The 19813-nt window shown below is 45.7% G+C and overlaps 1 protein-coding gene across 1 annotated transcript in view; it reads left to right on the top strand.

Moving 5' to 3' along the window:
* WLS (Wnt ligand secretion mediator) overlaps window positions 1–18827 on the top strand; it is a 38873-nt gene extending 20046 nt beyond the window's left edge. Inside the window, exons 3-12 of the mRNA XM_009569194.2 lie at window positions 6471–6595; window positions 7741–7902; window positions 9172–9308; window positions 9706–9874; window positions 10053–10150; window positions 10465–10528; window positions 11592–11735; window positions 13382–13465; window positions 14808–14961; window positions 15498–18827. Coding sequence (XP_009567489.1) covers window positions 6471–6595; window positions 7741–7902; window positions 9172–9308; window positions 9706–9874; window positions 10053–10150; window positions 10465–10528; window positions 11592–11735; window positions 13382–13465; window positions 14808–14961; window positions 15498–15607 — 1247 coding nt within the window. The 3' untranslated portion in view covers window positions 15608–18827. The remainder of the gene's footprint in view (window positions 1–6470; window positions 6596–7740; window positions 7903–9171; window positions 9309–9705; window positions 9875–10052; window positions 10151–10464; window positions 10529–11591; window positions 11736–13381; window positions 13466–14807; window positions 14962–15497) is intronic.
* The last annotated feature ends 986 nt before the right edge of the window (window positions 18828–19813 follow it).

Here is a 19813-nt window from a genome sequence, read left to right on the forward strand (position 1 = left end):
GCTGGTGCCAAACCAGCAACAGCTCCTGGAAGGCCTCGCAGCTGTAGAACCCTCAGCCAGTCACCATCTTAATGACTGTTTTGAAGCTGCCTCAGATATCTAGGAAAGCAGCACTGCCTGGTAATTGCAAATGCTCTTATCCACCTGAAGAAGCTGGCTGCCTGTTTCCCTGGAAAAACATCCTGGTCTCCGGTGACTCCCAAAACTCTGCAGTGTGGCCTGAAGATGTAAAAGTCAACGTGAGCCATACAGGATCCTGGACTTGGCCATACTCCCATTCTTAGTCCTCAGCAGAAATGCTGCTAAGCTGCATCTCAAACTGTCGCCTGCTTTTCTATGCCAAGGTGCTTGGTCGTCTTCTCCCCCTGCAGTCCGTAAGAAAGGTCAATGCACAGAACAAAAGCTTAAGTCAGCTGTGAGTCTGTGGGCTGGGGTTTCCCGGGGCACTGGCTGTCGCAACACTCCTGGAAGAGGGATGCTCCAGGGTGGGGGCGGCAAGACTGCCTCCTCATCTGCAGGGAGACAGACGTCACGGTGACTCACAGGCCTGACGTAGTCGCTTTCCCTCACCTCCAGAGAGCCTGTGTTTCAGCTCTTCTCATCCAGCCAGCAAGGGTTTTCTCTGGGTGGAGGGAATGGGTGGCCCTGGCCTGGTACTCCAGGGAGCTGCGGAGCCATCCAGAGCCTGCAGCCTGATGGGGCTGAGCATCCCAAAACACCCTGTGAGATTTACAGCCATTGGAGAAGGAACAGCCTTTACCATGTTTGCCTTGGGAGTTTGCTCTGGACTTTCAGAATGCAGATGTTTTCGGAATGCAGATATTTAGAAGCTGAGCTAATTCCCTTGTATTTATCTGTCATGGAAAGGTGGGAGAGACTTTGGCTTGCTGTTTCTCTGAGGAAAAGGCTATTTCAGTGCCCAAGCTGTCCTTATCCTTTTTTTGATGCATTGTGCATTCAATTATTAAAAATCTCTTTCCTGAACTGGGAAAGGCGGCAGGCAGAGAAATGAGATGAAGCTGTCTTCAAACCACCTGCAACTCAGTCGCAAAAGCTGAGACGGGAAAGCTTAGTGCCTCTCATAAGGGCAGCAACATCTGCAAGCAGGACCCCACTCCTGCTGCAGTGCAAAATGCCATGTTAGCAGGGACAGCGTAAGAGGTGCCAACCACCCTCTGGCACTCACACAGCTGCTGGCACAGGCAGCGGCCAGAGCCCTGCTCAGCAGTGTTGGTGTGCAGCCATCCATCCCTGCCATCCATCCGCTGGCTCTGTCCCCAGGGGAGCAGCAGCCATCCTCTGGTTTCCAGCTGTAAAGAAATCTCCTGCACACAAAAGACTTCTTTTTGAAGCTGAAGTGTTACTCCATTAATGTGCAATTAGGTCTGGTTCCCATTGTTGGATTTGAGGAACACAGGGTGCTTTGAGGGGAGGGATGAAGTCTATTCAGCTTGTCAAGGGCTATTTTCCGTCAAGGACGATTCTCCAGAGTAGCACCTGCTCTTGGAAGGATGGTCCCCACTCCCAGACAGTATGGGTGGCCGAACTGGCTCCTGAAGCTACCCCTTCTTTCCCACACCTTTCTCCTGGGAGTGGAGCCGTGCTGCTGTCATCCGTAGGTTGGGTTACTGGTAGCAAGTGCGCAAATCCTTTTCCTTGGCAGGTTTGGTGGCCATCTCTGTTGACTGCACATCAGATTCATTTTAAAAAAATCATTCTTGCTTTGATTTAGTCGTTGCTCGTTGGCATGGCTTGCTGCTGGGCTCTCATGGGCAGGATACCTCAGAGAAGAGTTGGGAGCATGAGCTGTGAGCTTGGATTTAATTTTATTTATTTATTGGGCTGGACTACTGCCATGAGTCTGGGCCATTTGCATTTGGCAGGCTGCAGTGTTCTTAACAGGGAATGTCAATCCTTCTCTCTGAGCTGCTTTGCAGCATGACCTTCTACCTACCAAGAAATAATTCACTGCTACCCATTGTTAGCAGGAGCAGAGACCCAGAGGCTCCTCGCTACCGCAGGCTTCAGGAACCCTCAGAGCCAGGCTCTTGGCCTTCCTGTCTCAGTTCCACCTTGTGGAAAAGTAAACCTGAAATTGCTTAATATTGAATTGACATCTAGTAATGCAGTGTCCCTGCGGGGTACAAAGTGATGCTGCACTGTGCTGGACATTAGGTAATGAAGCTGTTATTTATCAGATGGTGTAACAGTATGGAGGGGCCTTTACAAATTTTCAGTCTAAGAAAGCCCATGTTTTGTTCTCTTTTTTTAGCTAGTGAACTTAAAATGTTAGGATGTGAGAATAACTTCTGATTTCTTTGCAGTTGGAAAGCAATTGTGTGCAGTCGTCTGGCTGGGCACTGCAGACTCCTGTTCAAATTCATCCAATTTTGGTCTCTTTTATAGGTTTTGTAATTTTAGAAAGCGAGCAGAGCATGGAACTGTAATGCAAATAACTCTTCTGTTTGCTTGCATACGCTTCTTTCCAGACGGCTCTATTAGTATGCCGCTGGCACAGAGCCATCTTCTGAAACAACTTCTCTATTTTTAGACTACTGTGAGTGAAGCTATCCTCTGCTAATATCTGTTTAAAGGGAGTCATGAAGAAGATTTTGTGCACTGCACATCTGGTAGTAAAATGCCAGTGTAAAAAAATCTACTGGCAATGCTCAGAGTGTGATGGGTACCAGGGTGTGGTGGCTCTGACCCGCTCCAGAGCATCTCGTAGCACAGTGGATAGAACCACTGAGAAAACTCAATGCTGGGAACCCCAGCCGGGGCATGTCTCCTCATTGATCATCCATGAAATGCGCATTTTATCTAAACAAACCTCTCCTGTTTCTGTAGGGGTTTTTAATATAATTCTATATGATATTAGTGGGGTTGCAGCTTGGCGCTCAATCTGCTAATATCGGAGGGGATTTACCAGGCTCCAAATTATCTAGATGTTATCTACAGGATCTGTGAAGGCAAGGTTAATGTGCACCATTCTGTGAGGAGGTGCTCTGACATGGTCCTTGTGAGATCAAGTTTCCTAGCATGGGCAGTTTTGTCTTTTGGTACTGAGTAAGACAGATGCTTCTACCAACTTCTACCCATTTCTTTCTGCTCGTTATTGTTGGGAAATTCTGGAGAATCTTGATTAAAGCGCACGGAGGAACTGAATAATTGCTTTCCTCAAAAACGTTAGCATCTGGGAAGCTGAGCCCAGGTTTGCGGTAGCTTTTTCTCTTCTGTCCTTGCATGTATTCTTCGCTGCTGCTGTGACTCATCCTTGAATAAATAAAATACTCTGCTCTCTCTCAGCAGAAGTAAAAACTGGCTTGACTGTCAGTCCCTTGCCTTCTGTTTACTCCTCCCATCCGCTGTTTTGATGGTAAATAACATTGCTCTAAAACACCTTCCTTTCATCTTGAAGCCAGGCATGGTGGAACATCAGCTGCTTTTCTTCTCACACACATATGCATGCTCAGGCACATAGCCTGCCCTTGGTATTCCAGGACTTGAGTAGTGTTAATGCTGTGCCCAAAAAGGGCACATGCACCCAAACTGTTTATTCACCATCTGATATTTTGATATTAAAGTCATGAATCTTCTCAAAATCCAGCTCTCTGCCAAACAGTGTGTTACTGTCCTTGTTTGTTCCTCTCCGACAATGGGGACTGCTGGTGAAAGGCTGAGAGTGGACTGGAGTAAGATTATCAGACTGTGTGTGTCTGTACATACACATACATGCGACAGTCTTGAAGGGGCTTTGTACAACACTTTAATGGGAGATGTTACCCTTATACAGAGGCTGGTAGAAATTCAGAGGGTGGTTCTAGTCCATTGGTCTGGAAAAGCACAGATGAGTGTATCTTCTCCCTTCTGGTTTTCATACTCAATGGCAGCAGCAACATTTGGATTGCAAAGATGAAATAATGAATGCTGTTTTTGTTGGATTTAATCCCAAGCATTCCAGTTGGTTTTATGGCTTCTGAAATGAAATTTGTAGTTCTTTTTAGCCAGGCCAAGTTTAACCTTATGTTCCCATTTAGCTGTTTTTCTGGTCTTCTAAATAGCGGATCTGAGATAGCAAGTTCATGTTTCATGGAAACCTAACTAATGGGTGTTGTGGAAAGGAACTTGGTGTTAATCTGGATGGTATAGATCACGTGTGCAGAAAGAAGATCAGAAAAATCTTGATGCACCCACACTAAGATGTAACAGAGCCACCTCCAAACACTGTATCAATAGGAAGTGTAAATCACAGATAGTATCCGTGCCCCTTCCCATCACTTTGGTTGAGAATGCCAAGCACCTATTCCCAACGGAAATATAACTGAAAAAGATGAGAAATATATGGGACACTTGGTGCTTGAAAGGCTCATGCTTGCTTGTAGACATAAAACAGCCTCCCTCCAGAATTATTATGAAGACCAGATTTCTCTTTTTTAGAGCTGAACTTCAAAGCTTATTAAGTATTGATGTGTCTTTGCAGCCCGTTCCCACACGCAGGCTGCTTCTGTGAGAGCAGGCAGCCCTGTTTTCAGACAGAGGGTTCCTGGTGAAAAGCTATGGGTGTTACATGACATGGTGTAGGCCCTCCATGCCTTTACAGGAAGGAGCACATACAGTGTCTGCCTGTGCAGTGACACAGCCCCGGTGGAATGCGTGTGTGAGCTTAGATCTGCAGAGGCATTTCTGACCTGCTGAGCTGAGCAGTGTGCCACAGCATGCTTCCTGGGAGCTTGCAAATGTGAGCTGTTTGCTGTGAGAGCATGCAGCTTTGACACCGGCGCAACAAGGGGTTCTGTAGCCCTCTTCCAATGCTCCTCCACAGTGGTGGTTCTGTAGCCATCTTTTCCAGTGGCTGTGGCTCCCAGGGTTTGGTGATCCATGAGAAGAGGCTAGGTTGTAGCATGCATATGCTCATTTCAGAATGTGTTCCTCTTTCAGAGCCTTCTCTGGGATTTGTGCCTAGTAGATGGGAGGATTTTACATCTGGTAGAGCTGGTACAGGCTTGCCTTGGGTCTGTAAAACATGTTTACGTGTTGCTACTTGGCAGGCTTCAACTGTAACTCAGTTTCGTGAACTGGCTCAGTTACGGCACCTAAAAAAATCTGGTCCAGCTGCATTTCCTTTTTGCAGCAATGACCGCTTGGCAGCATCCAAGCAAGGGCATATTTAACAGCAGTTACACCCCATACTCTTTCTGTAGATGTGTCCAGGAGAGGGCAAGCTGGCTTTTGCCATGCAAATGTGACGTGGTGATGTTAGCTTGGGCATATAAACTCAGTATGTGTTTACTGATATTCAGATTGGTGCATCTGTAAAGATAGAAACAAGTCAATGCTGCCGTGGGGTGTGCACATGGAGGGGAGGCCTCCAAAGCCTTATGTGGAATTTCAGCTAAACAATACATGTAGAAAACAAAGTCCATTATATCTGGTAATTTCTGAGTTTCTTCTTGAAAGGCTAGCAGAGCTAAGCTTCAATTTTTAAATATTCTTTATGAAGGAACTCTTTTTAGTGTTTTCTAATTACTTTGGGAACCCTGGGTTATCTTTTAACACATCCTAGTTGTGAGTGATTTTGAAACAATTTGTACTTTTGGTGATGCATTTTGACTTCCCAGCCGTGCCTTTCCCTGCCTCCTCCTTCCCGTCCCACCCAAAGACGTCTGTGACCCCTTTTTTTTCTTTCATATGACATCTCTCTACAAGAGTGCATCTTTTTTAAGGAACATGTGCTAGACTTTTTTATTCAAGATGTGGGGCTTCAGTGTTTATGCATGTTGAACCTACAGCCGTAAGAAACCTAAGCTTACGTTGATAGATGATTTCTGCTATGGCATCTAAGTAAACAAAACGTATCATTAATTGCATGGTTTTTCCTTTATACTGTTCTAACCATATACAGCCTATTCAGTTATATACTTAATCTTTTTTTTTGTGGGTTTTTTATAAGTAAACACTATTTTGATGTTAGTTTAAAGCAAATCCTATTATGTAATACAGTTGTTTCCTGAAGTGGAAGGGCCTATCGCATACATCTGCATTCCCTGCTGAAAGCCTACATTGAAGCCTGTCTTATTGTCCCTCTGCTAACCTGAGGTGAAGAGGCTGATGGATTGCTTCTTGGCATGATGTCTGTGTCTACAGCTATCTAGGTTCCAAATTTATAGGAATTATTGTTTCTAATGCTATGTGAATAAATAATGCTCTTTACTTACAACCTTAACACAAACTGGCGTGCTTGAAAGATATGCAGGCCTTTATGACCTGTAAAAATTCTTCTCTACTGGAAAAGAGATAAATGTTTTGAAAAGATGTAATTTGATCTCTACTGTTTAGAACGCAAAAATTTCCATTCCTTTATGTCAGTGTGTGCCTCTCCGAGGGCCTTTCAGTGTCTAGAGGCTTTTCTACCTTTCTGATGTTCTGTACCCTTCCTCTCTAACAAGCGTAATCTCTCCTTACTCTTGCAGAAGAAAATGCCGAAATTACCCTGGATGTGTCATTAGCGTATCGCGATGACAAGTTTGATGATTGGAAAGAAATAGCACATGCAGTAGAGATCAGGAAGCTGAAATGCACCTTCGGCTCACCAAAAGTAAGGTGTTTTGATGATGCTGGAGATGGGAGGTGTGGGAATGTAGTGGGATTTGTCCTCTTCCTTTCCTTCATGGTACTTCCTAGAAACTCTTGAGTTGTTCCATCATAACATTCCATCATAACTTTGAAATGTGTCAGCTTTCTGTTGGCTCAAAATCTTTGGAAACCTAATGAGCTCCACATGCTGTTCATTCTGTTTGGCGATTAAAGTGAAGCGGATGAAGTCAGAGGTGGAGGTAAAACCATAAGGAAGAAAAGGTGTACGGTGTTGTCCTTGATCAGGCTTGGATGCTTTGAATTCTGTATGCCCCAAATAAACCTAGAAAACTTGGACTTTTCCATCTTGTTCTTCCATAATGGACAAAACCTTGTTCTTCAGGAGTTGTGAGGAAATAACCCATGTGGAACACTGCAGTCCTCAAAGAACCTGGAGAGGTGGGGCAAAAATTTCTTAAAATAACTTCTTAATGCCTAAGGCTACAAAGCTTAGGAGCAGAGGACAGCTAGCAGTGAGAGTAGAGCACCTTTATTTAAACAAAGATGTTTCTGTTCTGCAGACTGAAATTCCTGTGATTAAATTAATTGGTGTCTCTTTCCTGTGCCATGCTTTTCAGCTCTGTTTTGCTCTTTCATTTCGCAATCCCTTTCAGCAACCCACTTATGCCTCCAGAAACACCTGTACAGCCACATAAATTCAGTAAATACATGTGAGGTGTTGAAGGGAGTATTGTTAGTAAAACAGAACTCAAGGAACTCCAAATTAAGGTGTTTGAGAGGGTTGCGTATTTTGGCTCAAGTTGTGCTTGCTGAAGGAGGGAGCTTGGATCGCAAAGTAGCCTTTCATCTTTAAAGGCTCCCTTGACTTTAAATATCATTAAGGCCTGAGATGTGGACCTGCTCGAGTTCAATCATTATTGACTTAATGACTCAAAACAAGCAAAAACTTGAGCAAACATGTCCCTGAACCTCTGATGCTCTCCAGTCTTGCATAGACTCTCCCCACGCGAAGACTAGAATTGGCAAACAGGCCCTTGGTTCTAGCAATGGTCCCAGTGTTAAGGCTTTTGCAAACCCTCACAGTGGAGAGTGTGCTGGTCCATCTGAGGCTGACTGCCATCTTGCTGCTCTGTGTCCTTTTGCTAGACCCTGGACTCTGAGGGCCGTCACTATGACTGTGACTTCCTTCCCTTCATGGAGATCGGTAGTGTGGCCCACAAGTACTACCTCATCAACATCCGTCTCCCTGTGAACGAGAGGAAGGGCATTAATGTGGGTATTGGAGAAATCAAGGATATCCGCCTTGTGGTAAGTGCCTACCTTGCCTCTGTCCGTGTTTGCCAAGCCCTGGTAGAGTGCCCGTGCCCTGCAATGCTGCAGCCAGCAAGGGCATCTTCCCTGGGGCTGCTGCAGCTCCTTTCTTGATCTCCTCTTTGATCCACAGCAAACGTCCTACTGTTCATTATAGGTATCTCCTGCCTGCAAGTGTGCCTGTCTTCCTTCTTGAGGCATCATAGAATCATGGAGTGGTTTGTGTTGGAAAGGACCTTAAAGATCACCCAGTTCCAACACCCTGCCGTGGGCAGGGACACCTTCCACTGAATCAGGTTGCTCGAAGCCTCATCCAGCCTGGCCTTGAGCACTCCAGGGATAAGGCATCCACAACTTCCCTGGGCAACCTGTGCCAGTGCCTCACTCCCCTCAGAGTAAAAAAATTCCTTAATAATATCTACTCTAAATCTGTCCTCTTTCAGCTTAAAACTGGTACCCTCTTTGACTGCTCTCTTCTGAGGAGCCCTCCCCAAAGCCTTGAACAGTGCCACTCTCCTGCACTGCCTCGTGACCACCTCCAGAACTGGGTTTTTCCCACAGCCCCAAGAGTTTCCTTATGTCCTTTCCTCCCCACCACAGTGTGGTGTGGGTGTAGAGTATTCTACCTGATGAAGCTCTGCCTCTTGCAGACAGGAGCTAAGGAGGGACAGAACACAGAGGGGTTCGGGGGGACCTGGTCTCTCTTGGAGTTGGCCGTCACCACGCAGATGTTTGGGATAGCTGTCAGCTGTCTCTGCTCCTGCCCTTCCTTAAGGCTTGGTGGCCATGGGTGCTCCTAGCTGGAAAACCTCCCCCCACCGTCCCTCTCAGCAGAAGCAGTGAGCCAGCCGGCTGTGGTGGCTGCAGACAGCGGTGGGAGGGTGTGTGTCTGGACAAACGCATTAATTTGGCTGATGCCTTTCCCACCAGTGGTGACTTTGCTTCATGAGTATCTTGTTACTTGTCTGAGAGCAGTTGTGCTAGTTTTTTCCACACTGTGTCAGAGTGCACCTCTCCCAACTGTGCTCTGCCTCGCTGCATGTGTTGGCATTTGTTTTCAGGACTTTCGAAGTGTCCTCAGGTGGTCTGGGTCTAAGTAGGCACCTGCTCCCTTTCCTGTGTTGGGCAAAGCACACCTTTGAAAGGGAAGTTGCATCTACATGTGCTTACATGTACTGCCATATGCTTGCCTCTCCTGTAAGGAGAAGCACAGAGTAATGATATTAAACCTGTACAGCTGTTGCGTTCCACCTTGGTTTTCCTTAGGGCATCCATCAAAACGGAGGCTTTACGAAAGTGTGGTTTGCCATGAAGACCTTCCTCACCCCCAGCATTTTAATTATCATGGTCTGGTACTGGAGACGGATCACGCTGATGACACGTGCCCCTGTCCTGCTGGAGAAGTGAGTAGGGCTTGTGCGCTGGCTAAGGTGTCCCTCAAGTGAGAGAACCCCGACCAAGGTTCTGGCAGAGCCCATGCTTGGGGAGACAGGAATGGTCTGTTCTCTGTCCCCTCCCTTCAACCAGGCAGACTGGGAGCCAGAGACCTCCATAGCCTCTATTTTCTCTCCCATTAAACCCACAGAGAGTAAGTAGCTGCATTTGACCATGGCTGCTCAGAGGGGCTTAGCCCCAGAGCTTTTGCTAGCAGGAGGTGACACCCCACCATCGCTGCCTAAACAGTGCCAGATTTCCTTCCATTGCTCTTTGTGCACAGCTTTGGCTTCTGGGGCTCTGTGTCCTTGCCTTACAAGCTGGAAAGAGATATATATATTTTTTTTTTTCCACCTGCCTCTCCAGGGTCATCTTTGCTCTGGGAATTTCCATGACGTTCATTAACATCCCTGTGGAGTGGTTTTCCATTGGATTTGACTGGACTTGGATGTTGCTCTTTGGAGACATTAGACAAGGCATTTTCTATGCTATGCTCCTGTCATTTTGGATCATCTTCTGCGGAGAGCACATGATGGTGAGTAGGACACAGAAGCAGAAGTGTTTTCCAGCCCCGCTTGCAGATAGCTGGCAACTCCACTGTACTTGTTGAGTGTTGGAAACAACACTGTGGAGACTCGTGCCAGGTGAGAGGACTTTAGGCTGACTTGCTTTTCCTTTATCTTCTCCTCTCTACTTCTTGATGCTCCAATTAGGACCAGAATGAGCGGAACCGTCTCTCAGGGTACTGGAAGCAGGTTGGACCCATAGCTGTTGGCTCCTTCTGCCTTTTCATCTTTGACATGTGTGAGAGGTAAGTACAGCACCACTCCTGGTGTGACCCTTCCCCGTGCACCTCCTGCAGCCCTGACCGGCAGTTTAATCCCCATGGCTGGATGCACAGCCCAGTCTCATGAAATGAGAGCTCCTATAAGTGCACTGAAGCATACTGGTCTCTCCCAGCAGTGTACCTTGTCCCACAGGGTTGTAAAGAAACACTTCTCACCTTGTCTCCTCCATGCTCGGGAAATCAGCATGGCTGATTCTTTCCAGGCTGCAGAGCAGGCATGGGATTCTCTGAGCTTCCTGGTTTCTGTGGCAGCTTGGTGTTTTCTCTTCTTTTTGCAGGGGAGTGCAGCTGAAGAACCCCTTCTATAGCATCTGGACCACCGAAGTTGGCACGGAGCTGGCTGTATCCTTCCACCCAGCTCAGGCACAGTCTATATCAGTAGGAGAGGGAGGCATTCCTCTCCTGCCAGATACCTGTGAGGTGTGGGGAAACCCTTCTCCTTTTGGCAGGCTGTGGCTGTGAGGGGGACTCGGGACCTGTGCGAGACACTAGTGTCATTTGGAATCACAAAATCACTGAGGCTGGAAAAGACCTCTGAAGTCCAACAGTCAACTCAATACCACCGTGCCTACTAAACCGCGTCCTGAAGTGCAATGTCTACATGTTTTCTGAACACCTCCAGGGACAGTGACTCCACCACTTCCCTGGGCTGCCTGAGCCAGTGGTTCACCACTCTTTTGGTAATGGAATTTTTCCTAATACCCCATCTATTCAGTCCTGACAGGTTTGGAGCTGGGTATCCCTGGGAACTGGTGCTGTGCTGGGAGAAATCACTGGAGAACTAAACCTGTTGTGAAAACATCAGTGATTTGGAGGGAAGCATGGGAGATTTAGGTCCTGGGTGTCATCATAATAGCCCAGAGCCCATGCTGCTCCAGCAGTGCTCGCTCTGCTCTCCCCCAGCCCAGCTGCAATGGCATCTGATCCAGGGCCCTGCGTTTGCTGCTATTACTCCAGCAAGTGTTGCTGAGGCATTTCCATGAATTGCTCTCTAGGGTCCTTGCTTTCATGCCATTTATTTTGATTACTGGGCTGAGGTAAACTAATGCAATTAGTCACCCTTCTGCAGCATCCACCCCTCTTTCAGGAGCCTCTCTGAAGAATGCACTGGTTGGTGATGGCTTCCCAAATCTCCTCTGCAAATTTCGAGCAGGGAAGCGTTTCAGTGGGTTGTCCCTCCTCACTGCTGTGCCAAGTACTGGGGGATGGCAGAGCCCAGGCTTCCCACCAAGCCAAGGCCTCTCCCAGCACTGCCTCGCTTGTGGGCCAGCTGCCATCCCGTGTGATTGCATGGAGTTTAATTCTGATCTTTCGAGAGGATATTAAAATAAGTGAATTGCCTGAAAAATGTTTGCTGTTATTTCTGTTTGTCTCACACCATTTTCTCTTAACCTACACGGCCCAGATGGCCTTTATTATAGTGGCGGGAATCTGCTTGTGTCTCTATTTTCTCTTCCTGTGTTTTATGGTCTTCCAAGTGTTCAGAAACATCAGTGGAAAGCAGTCAAGCCTCCCAGCCATGAGCAAAGCTCGCCGTCTTCATTATGAGGTAACATCCCTCCTTGTTGCAGATTCTTTATTTTTTAAATGCACTTTTGACCTTAAAGTCTCTACTGAGACTTTGTCTATCCATATAGTCCTGAACCGGAAAACTTGATCTTGATTGGCTTTCTTGTGCTACTCAAATCCCCTAAATGCCTTTTTTCTTGACATGAAGTTTCTTCTTTATTTGGGTGCTTAATCCTGATTTTTAAACTACTAGGAGGATCTGTTAGCTCTCCTTTTCTATGTGTAGCTGCTCTCTCCCAGCTCATTGATCAGTGTTGGAGAACAGAGGAAAATTGCCTAAATTGCCATTTTAATTTCTAAGAACAGGAGTTCCCCGTACCTCCCATTTCTTTTACTGTAATATTAACCCTTATGTTTTTTGGAAAGTGATGCTGAGACACACCCCCTGTTTTTCCATGGCATGAATTCAGATCTTTGGCGTTGTCTTTTCCTAACCAAGTTGCAGGAGGGGAAACTGTCCCACCAGGGTAAAAATGCATCATGTTTAACCCATTATCTCTAGTCTTAGCCTATGATTTTGTGTATTGTTTCTGTCTAGCTGCCTTTAGCGGCTGCAAAACACAAGGAGATAACGTTGTGCTTAAGCTGAGAGTGTCTCTTTTATTCCATGGGTGTGTAAATATTTATCACCAATGTTGTTCTGTTAAATGATTGTCACTTCTGATTTAAACCTGTCTGTTATCACACATCAAGGATGTACATAAAAGAAAATTAAATTGGACTTGAGAGAATTTGAAGCAGATATTGAGCTTTATTTTTTCCTATGTTTCTCTTTAGCGAGAGGCATAGAGCTTCAGCTCGTATTGTAGAGCCGCTGCAGCCGGGCTCAACGTACAAACATCTAGCAAGCATGAATCTGATCTGGAAGAGTTAAATGAATAGTCATTTGTTGTCACAGTGTGGCATAATAATCATGCAGACACTGACATTTCCACCAGAATTCCAGAAACAAGTTAAAAAAACCAATACAGACACATAAGCAAAACTAAAGGAATTTCAAAGTAAAAATGTAAGCTAGTGGAAGCAAGTAGTGTATGAGGTCCAATTCCCAACCAAATGATATTGAGACATAATTTGTAATCAACCTCCTTCCATAATAGCCAACATAATTTTGACAGGCATTGAGAGTCGCTGCTGTTTCCAGACATACAGACCATGGCGGGCGAGGATCAGTCTGGTACCAGTATCCCCACTGTAGAAAGACTCCTGTTGCTAAGCTCTACAAGCTCTACACAGATGCTTGTTTTCCAAAAGCTGGGAAAACATGGCAGGCTGGTGGGTGAAGCCCATGGCTTACACTGGCCTGCCTCCTCTTCCACATTAGCTGTTGGTAAATCAGTCACAAAAGCAAATGGGATGGAAAGCAGGGGCTGTCCAGACATGCACACCCTGCTCAGAGCATCCGGGAGGAATGCAGACGTGTGGGGAGCAGAGAATATGGGCTGACTTGAACACAGCGCACAGGAGTGGGTGGAGGTTGTTTTGCTTTGGGGTTTCGTGGGTTGGACCCTTTTTTTTTCTTTACTGTTGTGTTTTTTTTTTTTTTTTGTACTTGTATATGCTAAAAACAAAAATGGGTTTTTGTGGATTCTGTTAATATGACCGGTGACATTTCTCTCTAAACAGGGGCTGATTTTTAGGTTTAAGTTCCTGATGCTCATTACCTTGGCTTGCGCAGCGATGACTGTCATCTTCTTCATTGTGAGCCAGGTGAGTGACAAAACTCAGCTCTGCCCGAGAATATTGTTTTGTGTTCCCTGGCCTAACAGTTTCTGCTCACTTGCTGTTATAAGCAGATTTGATAATAAGTTGCTTTTTAAGAAGTTGTTTTCATTTATTTGAAGCACTACTATAAAATTGCTTAGGCCGAAGCCTTAACAAAGGCCTTTGGCTCACGGTAAGGTTTAGGGCTGCACTTTTTGAAACATCAGCCAACACGGTTTAGTCATTTCTGAGAACTCAGCAAGAGGAAAAATGTTCTGTTCACATTGAAAGAATCCGGTGGCTTTGTATGCCCACAAAGAAATAACAGAATTCAATCTTCCTTTGGCTGGCTTTGCAACCCTGCTGTTTCCAGTGGTATCCATACCTATTTATTCCGAGCCCCAATGCAATCTCTGCACAAATGAGCTTATATCACTACTTGAATGTACTTTCATGGTGTACCCCAAGTGACTTTTCAGATGGCAGCTGTATCAAAGACGTTTCTGATTGTTCCTAAGCATAGGCAGCTCAGAGCTGTGGGTGCAGCCTCGCAAGCCCAGTACTGCAGAAGCGTGGGTGCAGGAGCAGGTTCTCCCTTGCTGCACAGCTCATGCTTTGGAGTACGCAGTGGGTCACAATGCAAAATATAGGAGCAGATGGTTTTGCTCTTAAAAATCTTCTAGGCTGAAGCAGTGGTTTGAGAAATTGCAAGTCAGTTCATCATTGAGTGTTAATGACCATCACTGTATATAGGTAACACGAACAATCTTGTCCAGCTACTCTTTTAAAGCTGATTTAGCTTTTCTTTCCCCTGTATGTCTCTTTCTGTAACGGAAAGCCAACATTTTAGTGTGAACAGTCTCTGTATCTTCAAGCAATGTTAATGTTGATGATATTTTCTTAAATCTTGACAAATCTCTGTGTGTCTGAGGCTGAAGCTGTCAGCCCAGGCTCTTCTCGTAAGACAGAAGCAGCAAGGCAGTACTCAGCACATTAGCTCTTTGCATTATTCATGCTGGTTTTCCTTCTGTGAAAGGTCTATTTATGGCAGTCTAAGGTTTTCAGATGTAACCAGTACTGCCCTTTATGTGGCAGTCTTTGCTGAACACATCGGTTACGGTAGGGATATATCGCAGAATGTGAGAGACTTTGTCATATGCAAGAATGAGAAATCAGAGTTAAAGAAATCCTGATGCATTCATTTTGTAAGCACCACTTACCTGATCCTGTTGAGTTGACACTGTTCTTATTGATTTACTCAAAGTTATTGCTTTAGGGGGTCACTTCTGTTTTACATAATTTGGTCTTACTGACCAGCCTGCGTGTGTGTCTGCTTCCTCCTGGGCAGGTGACTGAAGGCCACTGGAAGTGGGGGGACATAACGATACAAGTGAACAGTGCCTTCTTCACTGGCATCTATGGGATGTGGAACCTCTACGTCTTCGCCCTGATGTTCCTGTATGCGCCATCGCACAAGAATTACGGTGAAGATCAGTCAAATGGTAAATGCCTCTAAATGATCTGAAAGATGTCATAGGAATAAAGTGATATAAAGTGGGTGGTACTTTCTGTGCAATTTTTTTTGGCCAAAGTGCATGTTCAGCACCTTGAAATGTTATGCAAATTATAGTTTGGCCTTCCTAGCAGACATTTTAATTAATGGCTAGGTTAGACAGACTTGATTATTTAGCTAAGGCTGTCTAAAACCTGCTAAATTTTTGTACTTTTTATCATTACCCAGTAGTAATTGTGTATCGCAGAGGGTGGGATGAGGAGAGGAGAAAATAGAAACCTGGGCAAGTGGAGAATGGCAATGCTGTTGGGATTCTTTTATCAGTAGTCTTCGGTAGGATAGGAATCATCCTTTGCTGATATGCTTGTATTTAAATAACTGTAAATAAAAGCATTTATAGAAATGTTACACAGTCTGTAGCTGAGGTAGCTCCTGGAAGCCTGGAGGGAATAAAATGGATTTTTTGCTTTCTAATTGTGAGATATTTTATTGTGAGACTGGGCTAACAAAATAACTTTTTCTCAGGTGACCTGGGAGTAAACAGTGGGGAAGAGCTTCAGCTCACCACCACCATCACCCACGTGGATGGGCCGACAGAGGTTTATAAGCTGGCTCGCAAGGAGGCTCAGGAGTAATGCTGAGATCACCTCAGCTGGGACCCAGACCGGGGTGAGAGCAGAGGACAACACAATGCCTTCTGGGAGGAGGCCTCTGTGACCTAACTTGCTTCTCAAGCACCCGGTACCTAGTGTAATTTCACAGAGCGGTGACACCGAACAGAACATTTGTAAACTCTTTAATATGGTGTAGTTATTTCTGGGGGGAGGGATACGTATAATGTGTTACACTCGAGCATGTCAAAACCTGCTAGAAAAGCATTAAAGTTGCAAAGTCGGACATGCGGAGGTTAGGAAGGGGCAGAGCTGACACTGAGTGGTTTGTATTTGGCTACCGTGTGCCTACGCACAAGGGCAGCGTAGGGAGCTCAGCTGGTAAGTGCATATTCCGTGCTTCAAGTTTTTGCAGGGGTAATAAAAGCCTCATTATAAATACATTTAATTCCACCATCCATTATTGTATTGAACCTTGTTTGAGGTGTTTAATACAACCCTGCAACTCCACAGCAAACCTGTCACTTAAATAACACACAGCTGGGATAGGGAGTAGATTGTAATATATAGAACTTCAGTGGAAGCAGCGACATGCTTTCTTAGTAGGTTTTACAGGTGTAGGGGAATGTAAAAACTGGATGCCTGAGCTGAGTTGCAGGAGAAAGGAGTTCTCCTGTCCAGAGGTCCCAATCCTGCAGTCAGCTCCTGCCTATTCTTAGCCCCTTTGGCTTTCCTCCCTCTTGTTGTCTTTACCCATCTTACCTTCTTGTTACAGATCTTTCGTTGTTATGCTGCTTACGTGTCATGGGGAGAAGGGAAAGCCCGTGGGAGGGATGGTGTGTTCTCAGTTCCCATGCCTGTGAGCTGGGCGGTCCTGCTCCTCCTTGCACTGCTGGGGTGATGGAGCATGCTTGGCAGAGCTGGATTCTTCCAGGGATTATCAGACTTGAAAAAATCCACTTGTCACACACTAACGTAGGTATTTGCTTTTCAAAGCTAAAGCAGCCAATAAGGTTGCTCACCCCCATGCTGTGCCTGGGCAGATCTGGCTGAGAGAGTGTTTGCAGTGTGAGAGGAACTGGAACTGATATGGGATATGAAGGTGTAAACTGAGCTATGCTGGGGACCAATGGAGGGAAGTGTTAATGGGGCCAGAATGGTCTGCATTTCAGGGCACACCTTCTTCCAGGATCTGGAGGATCCAGAGGGCCTAATCACTTGGCACTAGTAATTGTTGTTGTTAACTGATAGTAACATGTAAATCAACTTCACAGTTTTGTCCCTAAAAGATAAGAATCTGCTACTGCTGTCTTGTGTCTGAAGGGTCAGAGATTAGGAAGAGCCGTGAAGCTCCCAGATGCTTGCAAGCAGACATCAGTGGTACTGATAGAAACACTGTCCTGGACAAGGTGACACATTGTCCTTGGATTCTTAAAACTTCTGAAATTACATGTTAATTATTAGAGTATTAAGGCTGCAAACTGAAACAATAATTGGAAAATATCAGAAGTGAGATCGTCTATGAAACCTTGATCCATCTCTGGTCAACGTATGCATTATGTCATGCAATGAAAGCCTGTTCCATGCTAGCTTTACTGTCACGTTCTGGCTTGTATGTGAGTTGAGAGCATTAGGCAGGAGTTGAGGCTGTGCAGCTAGAGCTCTCCTTCACACTGAGAGGTGCTGGTTCATCACAATTCCCACCACAGCAGCATCTCGTAATCAGTGAGGCCCATCCCTGGCTGTCCCATTCACCCCTGCACACCCACTCTGCTGTTTGCATGGGGCAGCAGCTCCAGCAGAGCAGCTCAGTTTGAGTCTAACCATCTCTGTCACCATCTCGAGCATGTTAGTAACCAAATACAGCACCAGTTTCCCTTACCTTTTGCTTTCCCTTCCCCATGTTTCTTGAGACAAGTCAGTACTTCAGCTGGGGTGAAGCATTCAAATAATTCCCCCTCATTTTCCCAGTCCACCAGGGAAGGGGGCCAGAAGGCTGGTGCCTGCCTCTCGGCTTCGTGCGGGGCTGGACAGACACCCAATTTCCTTGCCAGCCTTGCCCCAGAAGGGATTTCTAACTGGGCCTTCTGACTGCGCCACATGAATCGCACTGAGAGGTACTGGGCTGTTACGATCCCAGTAAAAACAGTGCTCTGTAAAGTAGCATTTAAAATACCATTTTTAAAGAAGTCAACACTATGACGAAAAAGAGGGTAGCGTATATAATCTTGCACCCCTTCAGTTTCCTGGAAGCCTGGGTTGTGCACCATGGAACAGGTCTCCAATCTGGGTGCAGCGTACTGGGCAGACTCCCTCTGCAGAAAGGTTACCCTGGGTTTGTTAATTCAAGCTAATCTAGCATTTTCTTAAAAGAAAGCAATTCTGTTCATCATTCGGTTCACTCCCACCAGGATCTCCAGCTCCCCCTGCTCCTGACAGCATCTCAGATGAGATGCAGGGTCAGATCTGAGGAATGCCGAATGCATCATTCTGGGTGAAGTCACTGTAGCACAGAAAAAATGCTGACCACTACTCAAGGAAGTAGCTTTGGCTGGATTTGGATACTTGAGCACTGATTATTTTTAACAAGTTTGGATTTTTTTGTACAGTGGGGTGATAGTGCGCCTGTACTGAAAGGAAATACACCTTAAAAGAAAAAAACAGAAGAAGAAAAAAAAGGGGGAACACTTACTGTATGTGGAATAAGCGCTCGGGCTGCGCCTTCCACACAGATGGCAAAATGTAACTTGTAAGCAATTTACATAAGGAAAACAAGTGCTACTAGGTACAAGTGGTGTTCCTGCTAGCAGTAGTTGATTACAGAGTGAGTCAAATTAACGCACATCATCGTAACTCCAGCATGTTCCTGGAGCGCTCGACTTTGCAACTTTAACGACCTTTTCACGCTGGGTTCTTATGTGATATTTATGTTGTTCCAATAGGTGTGTCCATGGTTTCTTTTACAGCTTAGTATAGCATTGCGTTTTGTAAAGGCTCCTTACAAGTGGGGCTCCTTACAGCTTTAAAACCAAATTTTGTGTCAAACACTAACAGTTTGTTTACGGGCGCGTGTATGTGTGTGCGCGTGTGTGTGGTTTTTTATTTCTTAATTCCTAAGCCCTACTCATATGTCTCAAATAGTCCCTATGTCTTATTAAAATATATCCTTTTTTTTTTTTAGATCGAGTTCAGTTTTTAATGAATGCTTTAAGCAACCTGGAAAACATGTAGTTTTGTTAATTTAAATAAAATCTACAATATTGTGGATTTGTCATCGGCCTGGTTCACCAACTAAGAAATCATAGCTCTTCTGCTGGGATCTTGTGCGTTTTTAGTTGTTTTTTCCTTCAGGCAGTTGCAAATCACACGACTTCTTGCTGGGGAAAATGATTGACTCACTTGACTGGCTTGGATGATTTTCTCCCATATCTCTCTCCAAATGCTTTGGGGTGACAGAAACACTGTGCTTTGACGCTAGTGGCTGTTTGATCTTCAAGACTTTTGCTGTAGGACTAATCATTAGCAGAGCCATTTCTGCCTTGTCTCTGGAGCATCGGTTTCAGCTTCCCTCGCCTGTTGGACCAGGGCAAGTGGGACTGGGATGCTGAGCCCCCTGATCCCACCAATCTGTTCCCGTGGCGGTGCACCCTTGGGCTTTCCTTTGGGCTCTTTTCCCCTGAACCTGCCTGTCACTATTTGCCAGCCCCGAGGTCAGCACAGCTTTACTGTGAACTTTGCATGTTGGCCGTTACTCCACTGTGACAAGATTTGTGTGTCTTCCATCTGCTGCCACGTTCGGAGGCACTGCCTCCCGCTGCTCCCCATGTTGGCTTTCTGTCTGTAATTCAGAAAAAAAAAAAGGGTTCCTAGGACATGTGCTTAAGGAGTAATGGAAAATTTGGTGACAACAGATAAATTTCAGTGTCAACAGCTTGAAGTTCCCATTGCAATAGAGGCTGCTGTGACACAATGGCACACGAGAGGGGAACCGAGCTGCTGAGTTTTAGGCAGAACCTGTGGCTCCATTTCTGCCGCAGCCTGCGTTGGCTACAGCTTCTCTGCCACATTGAGGAACTGGGGCTGCTCAAAGACAAAATCGAGGCAGTGCAGCGCTTCCAGCCTTTAATCAATTTCAAAAGAGCAAACTGATGAATTTTAAATAACTAAAACCACCGCTGCCCTCCCACACGCTGCTCTTCCCAGGTTCCTTCTGGTAGCAGCGTGCTGGCA

Source organism: Cuculus canorus, chromosome 8 (genome assembly GCF_017976375.1).
Source record: "Cuculus canorus isolate bCucCan1 chromosome 8, bCucCan1.pri, whole genome shotgun sequence".
NCBI classification, from domain to species: Eukaryota; Metazoa; Chordata; class Aves; order Cuculiformes; family Cuculidae; genus Cuculus; species Cuculus canorus.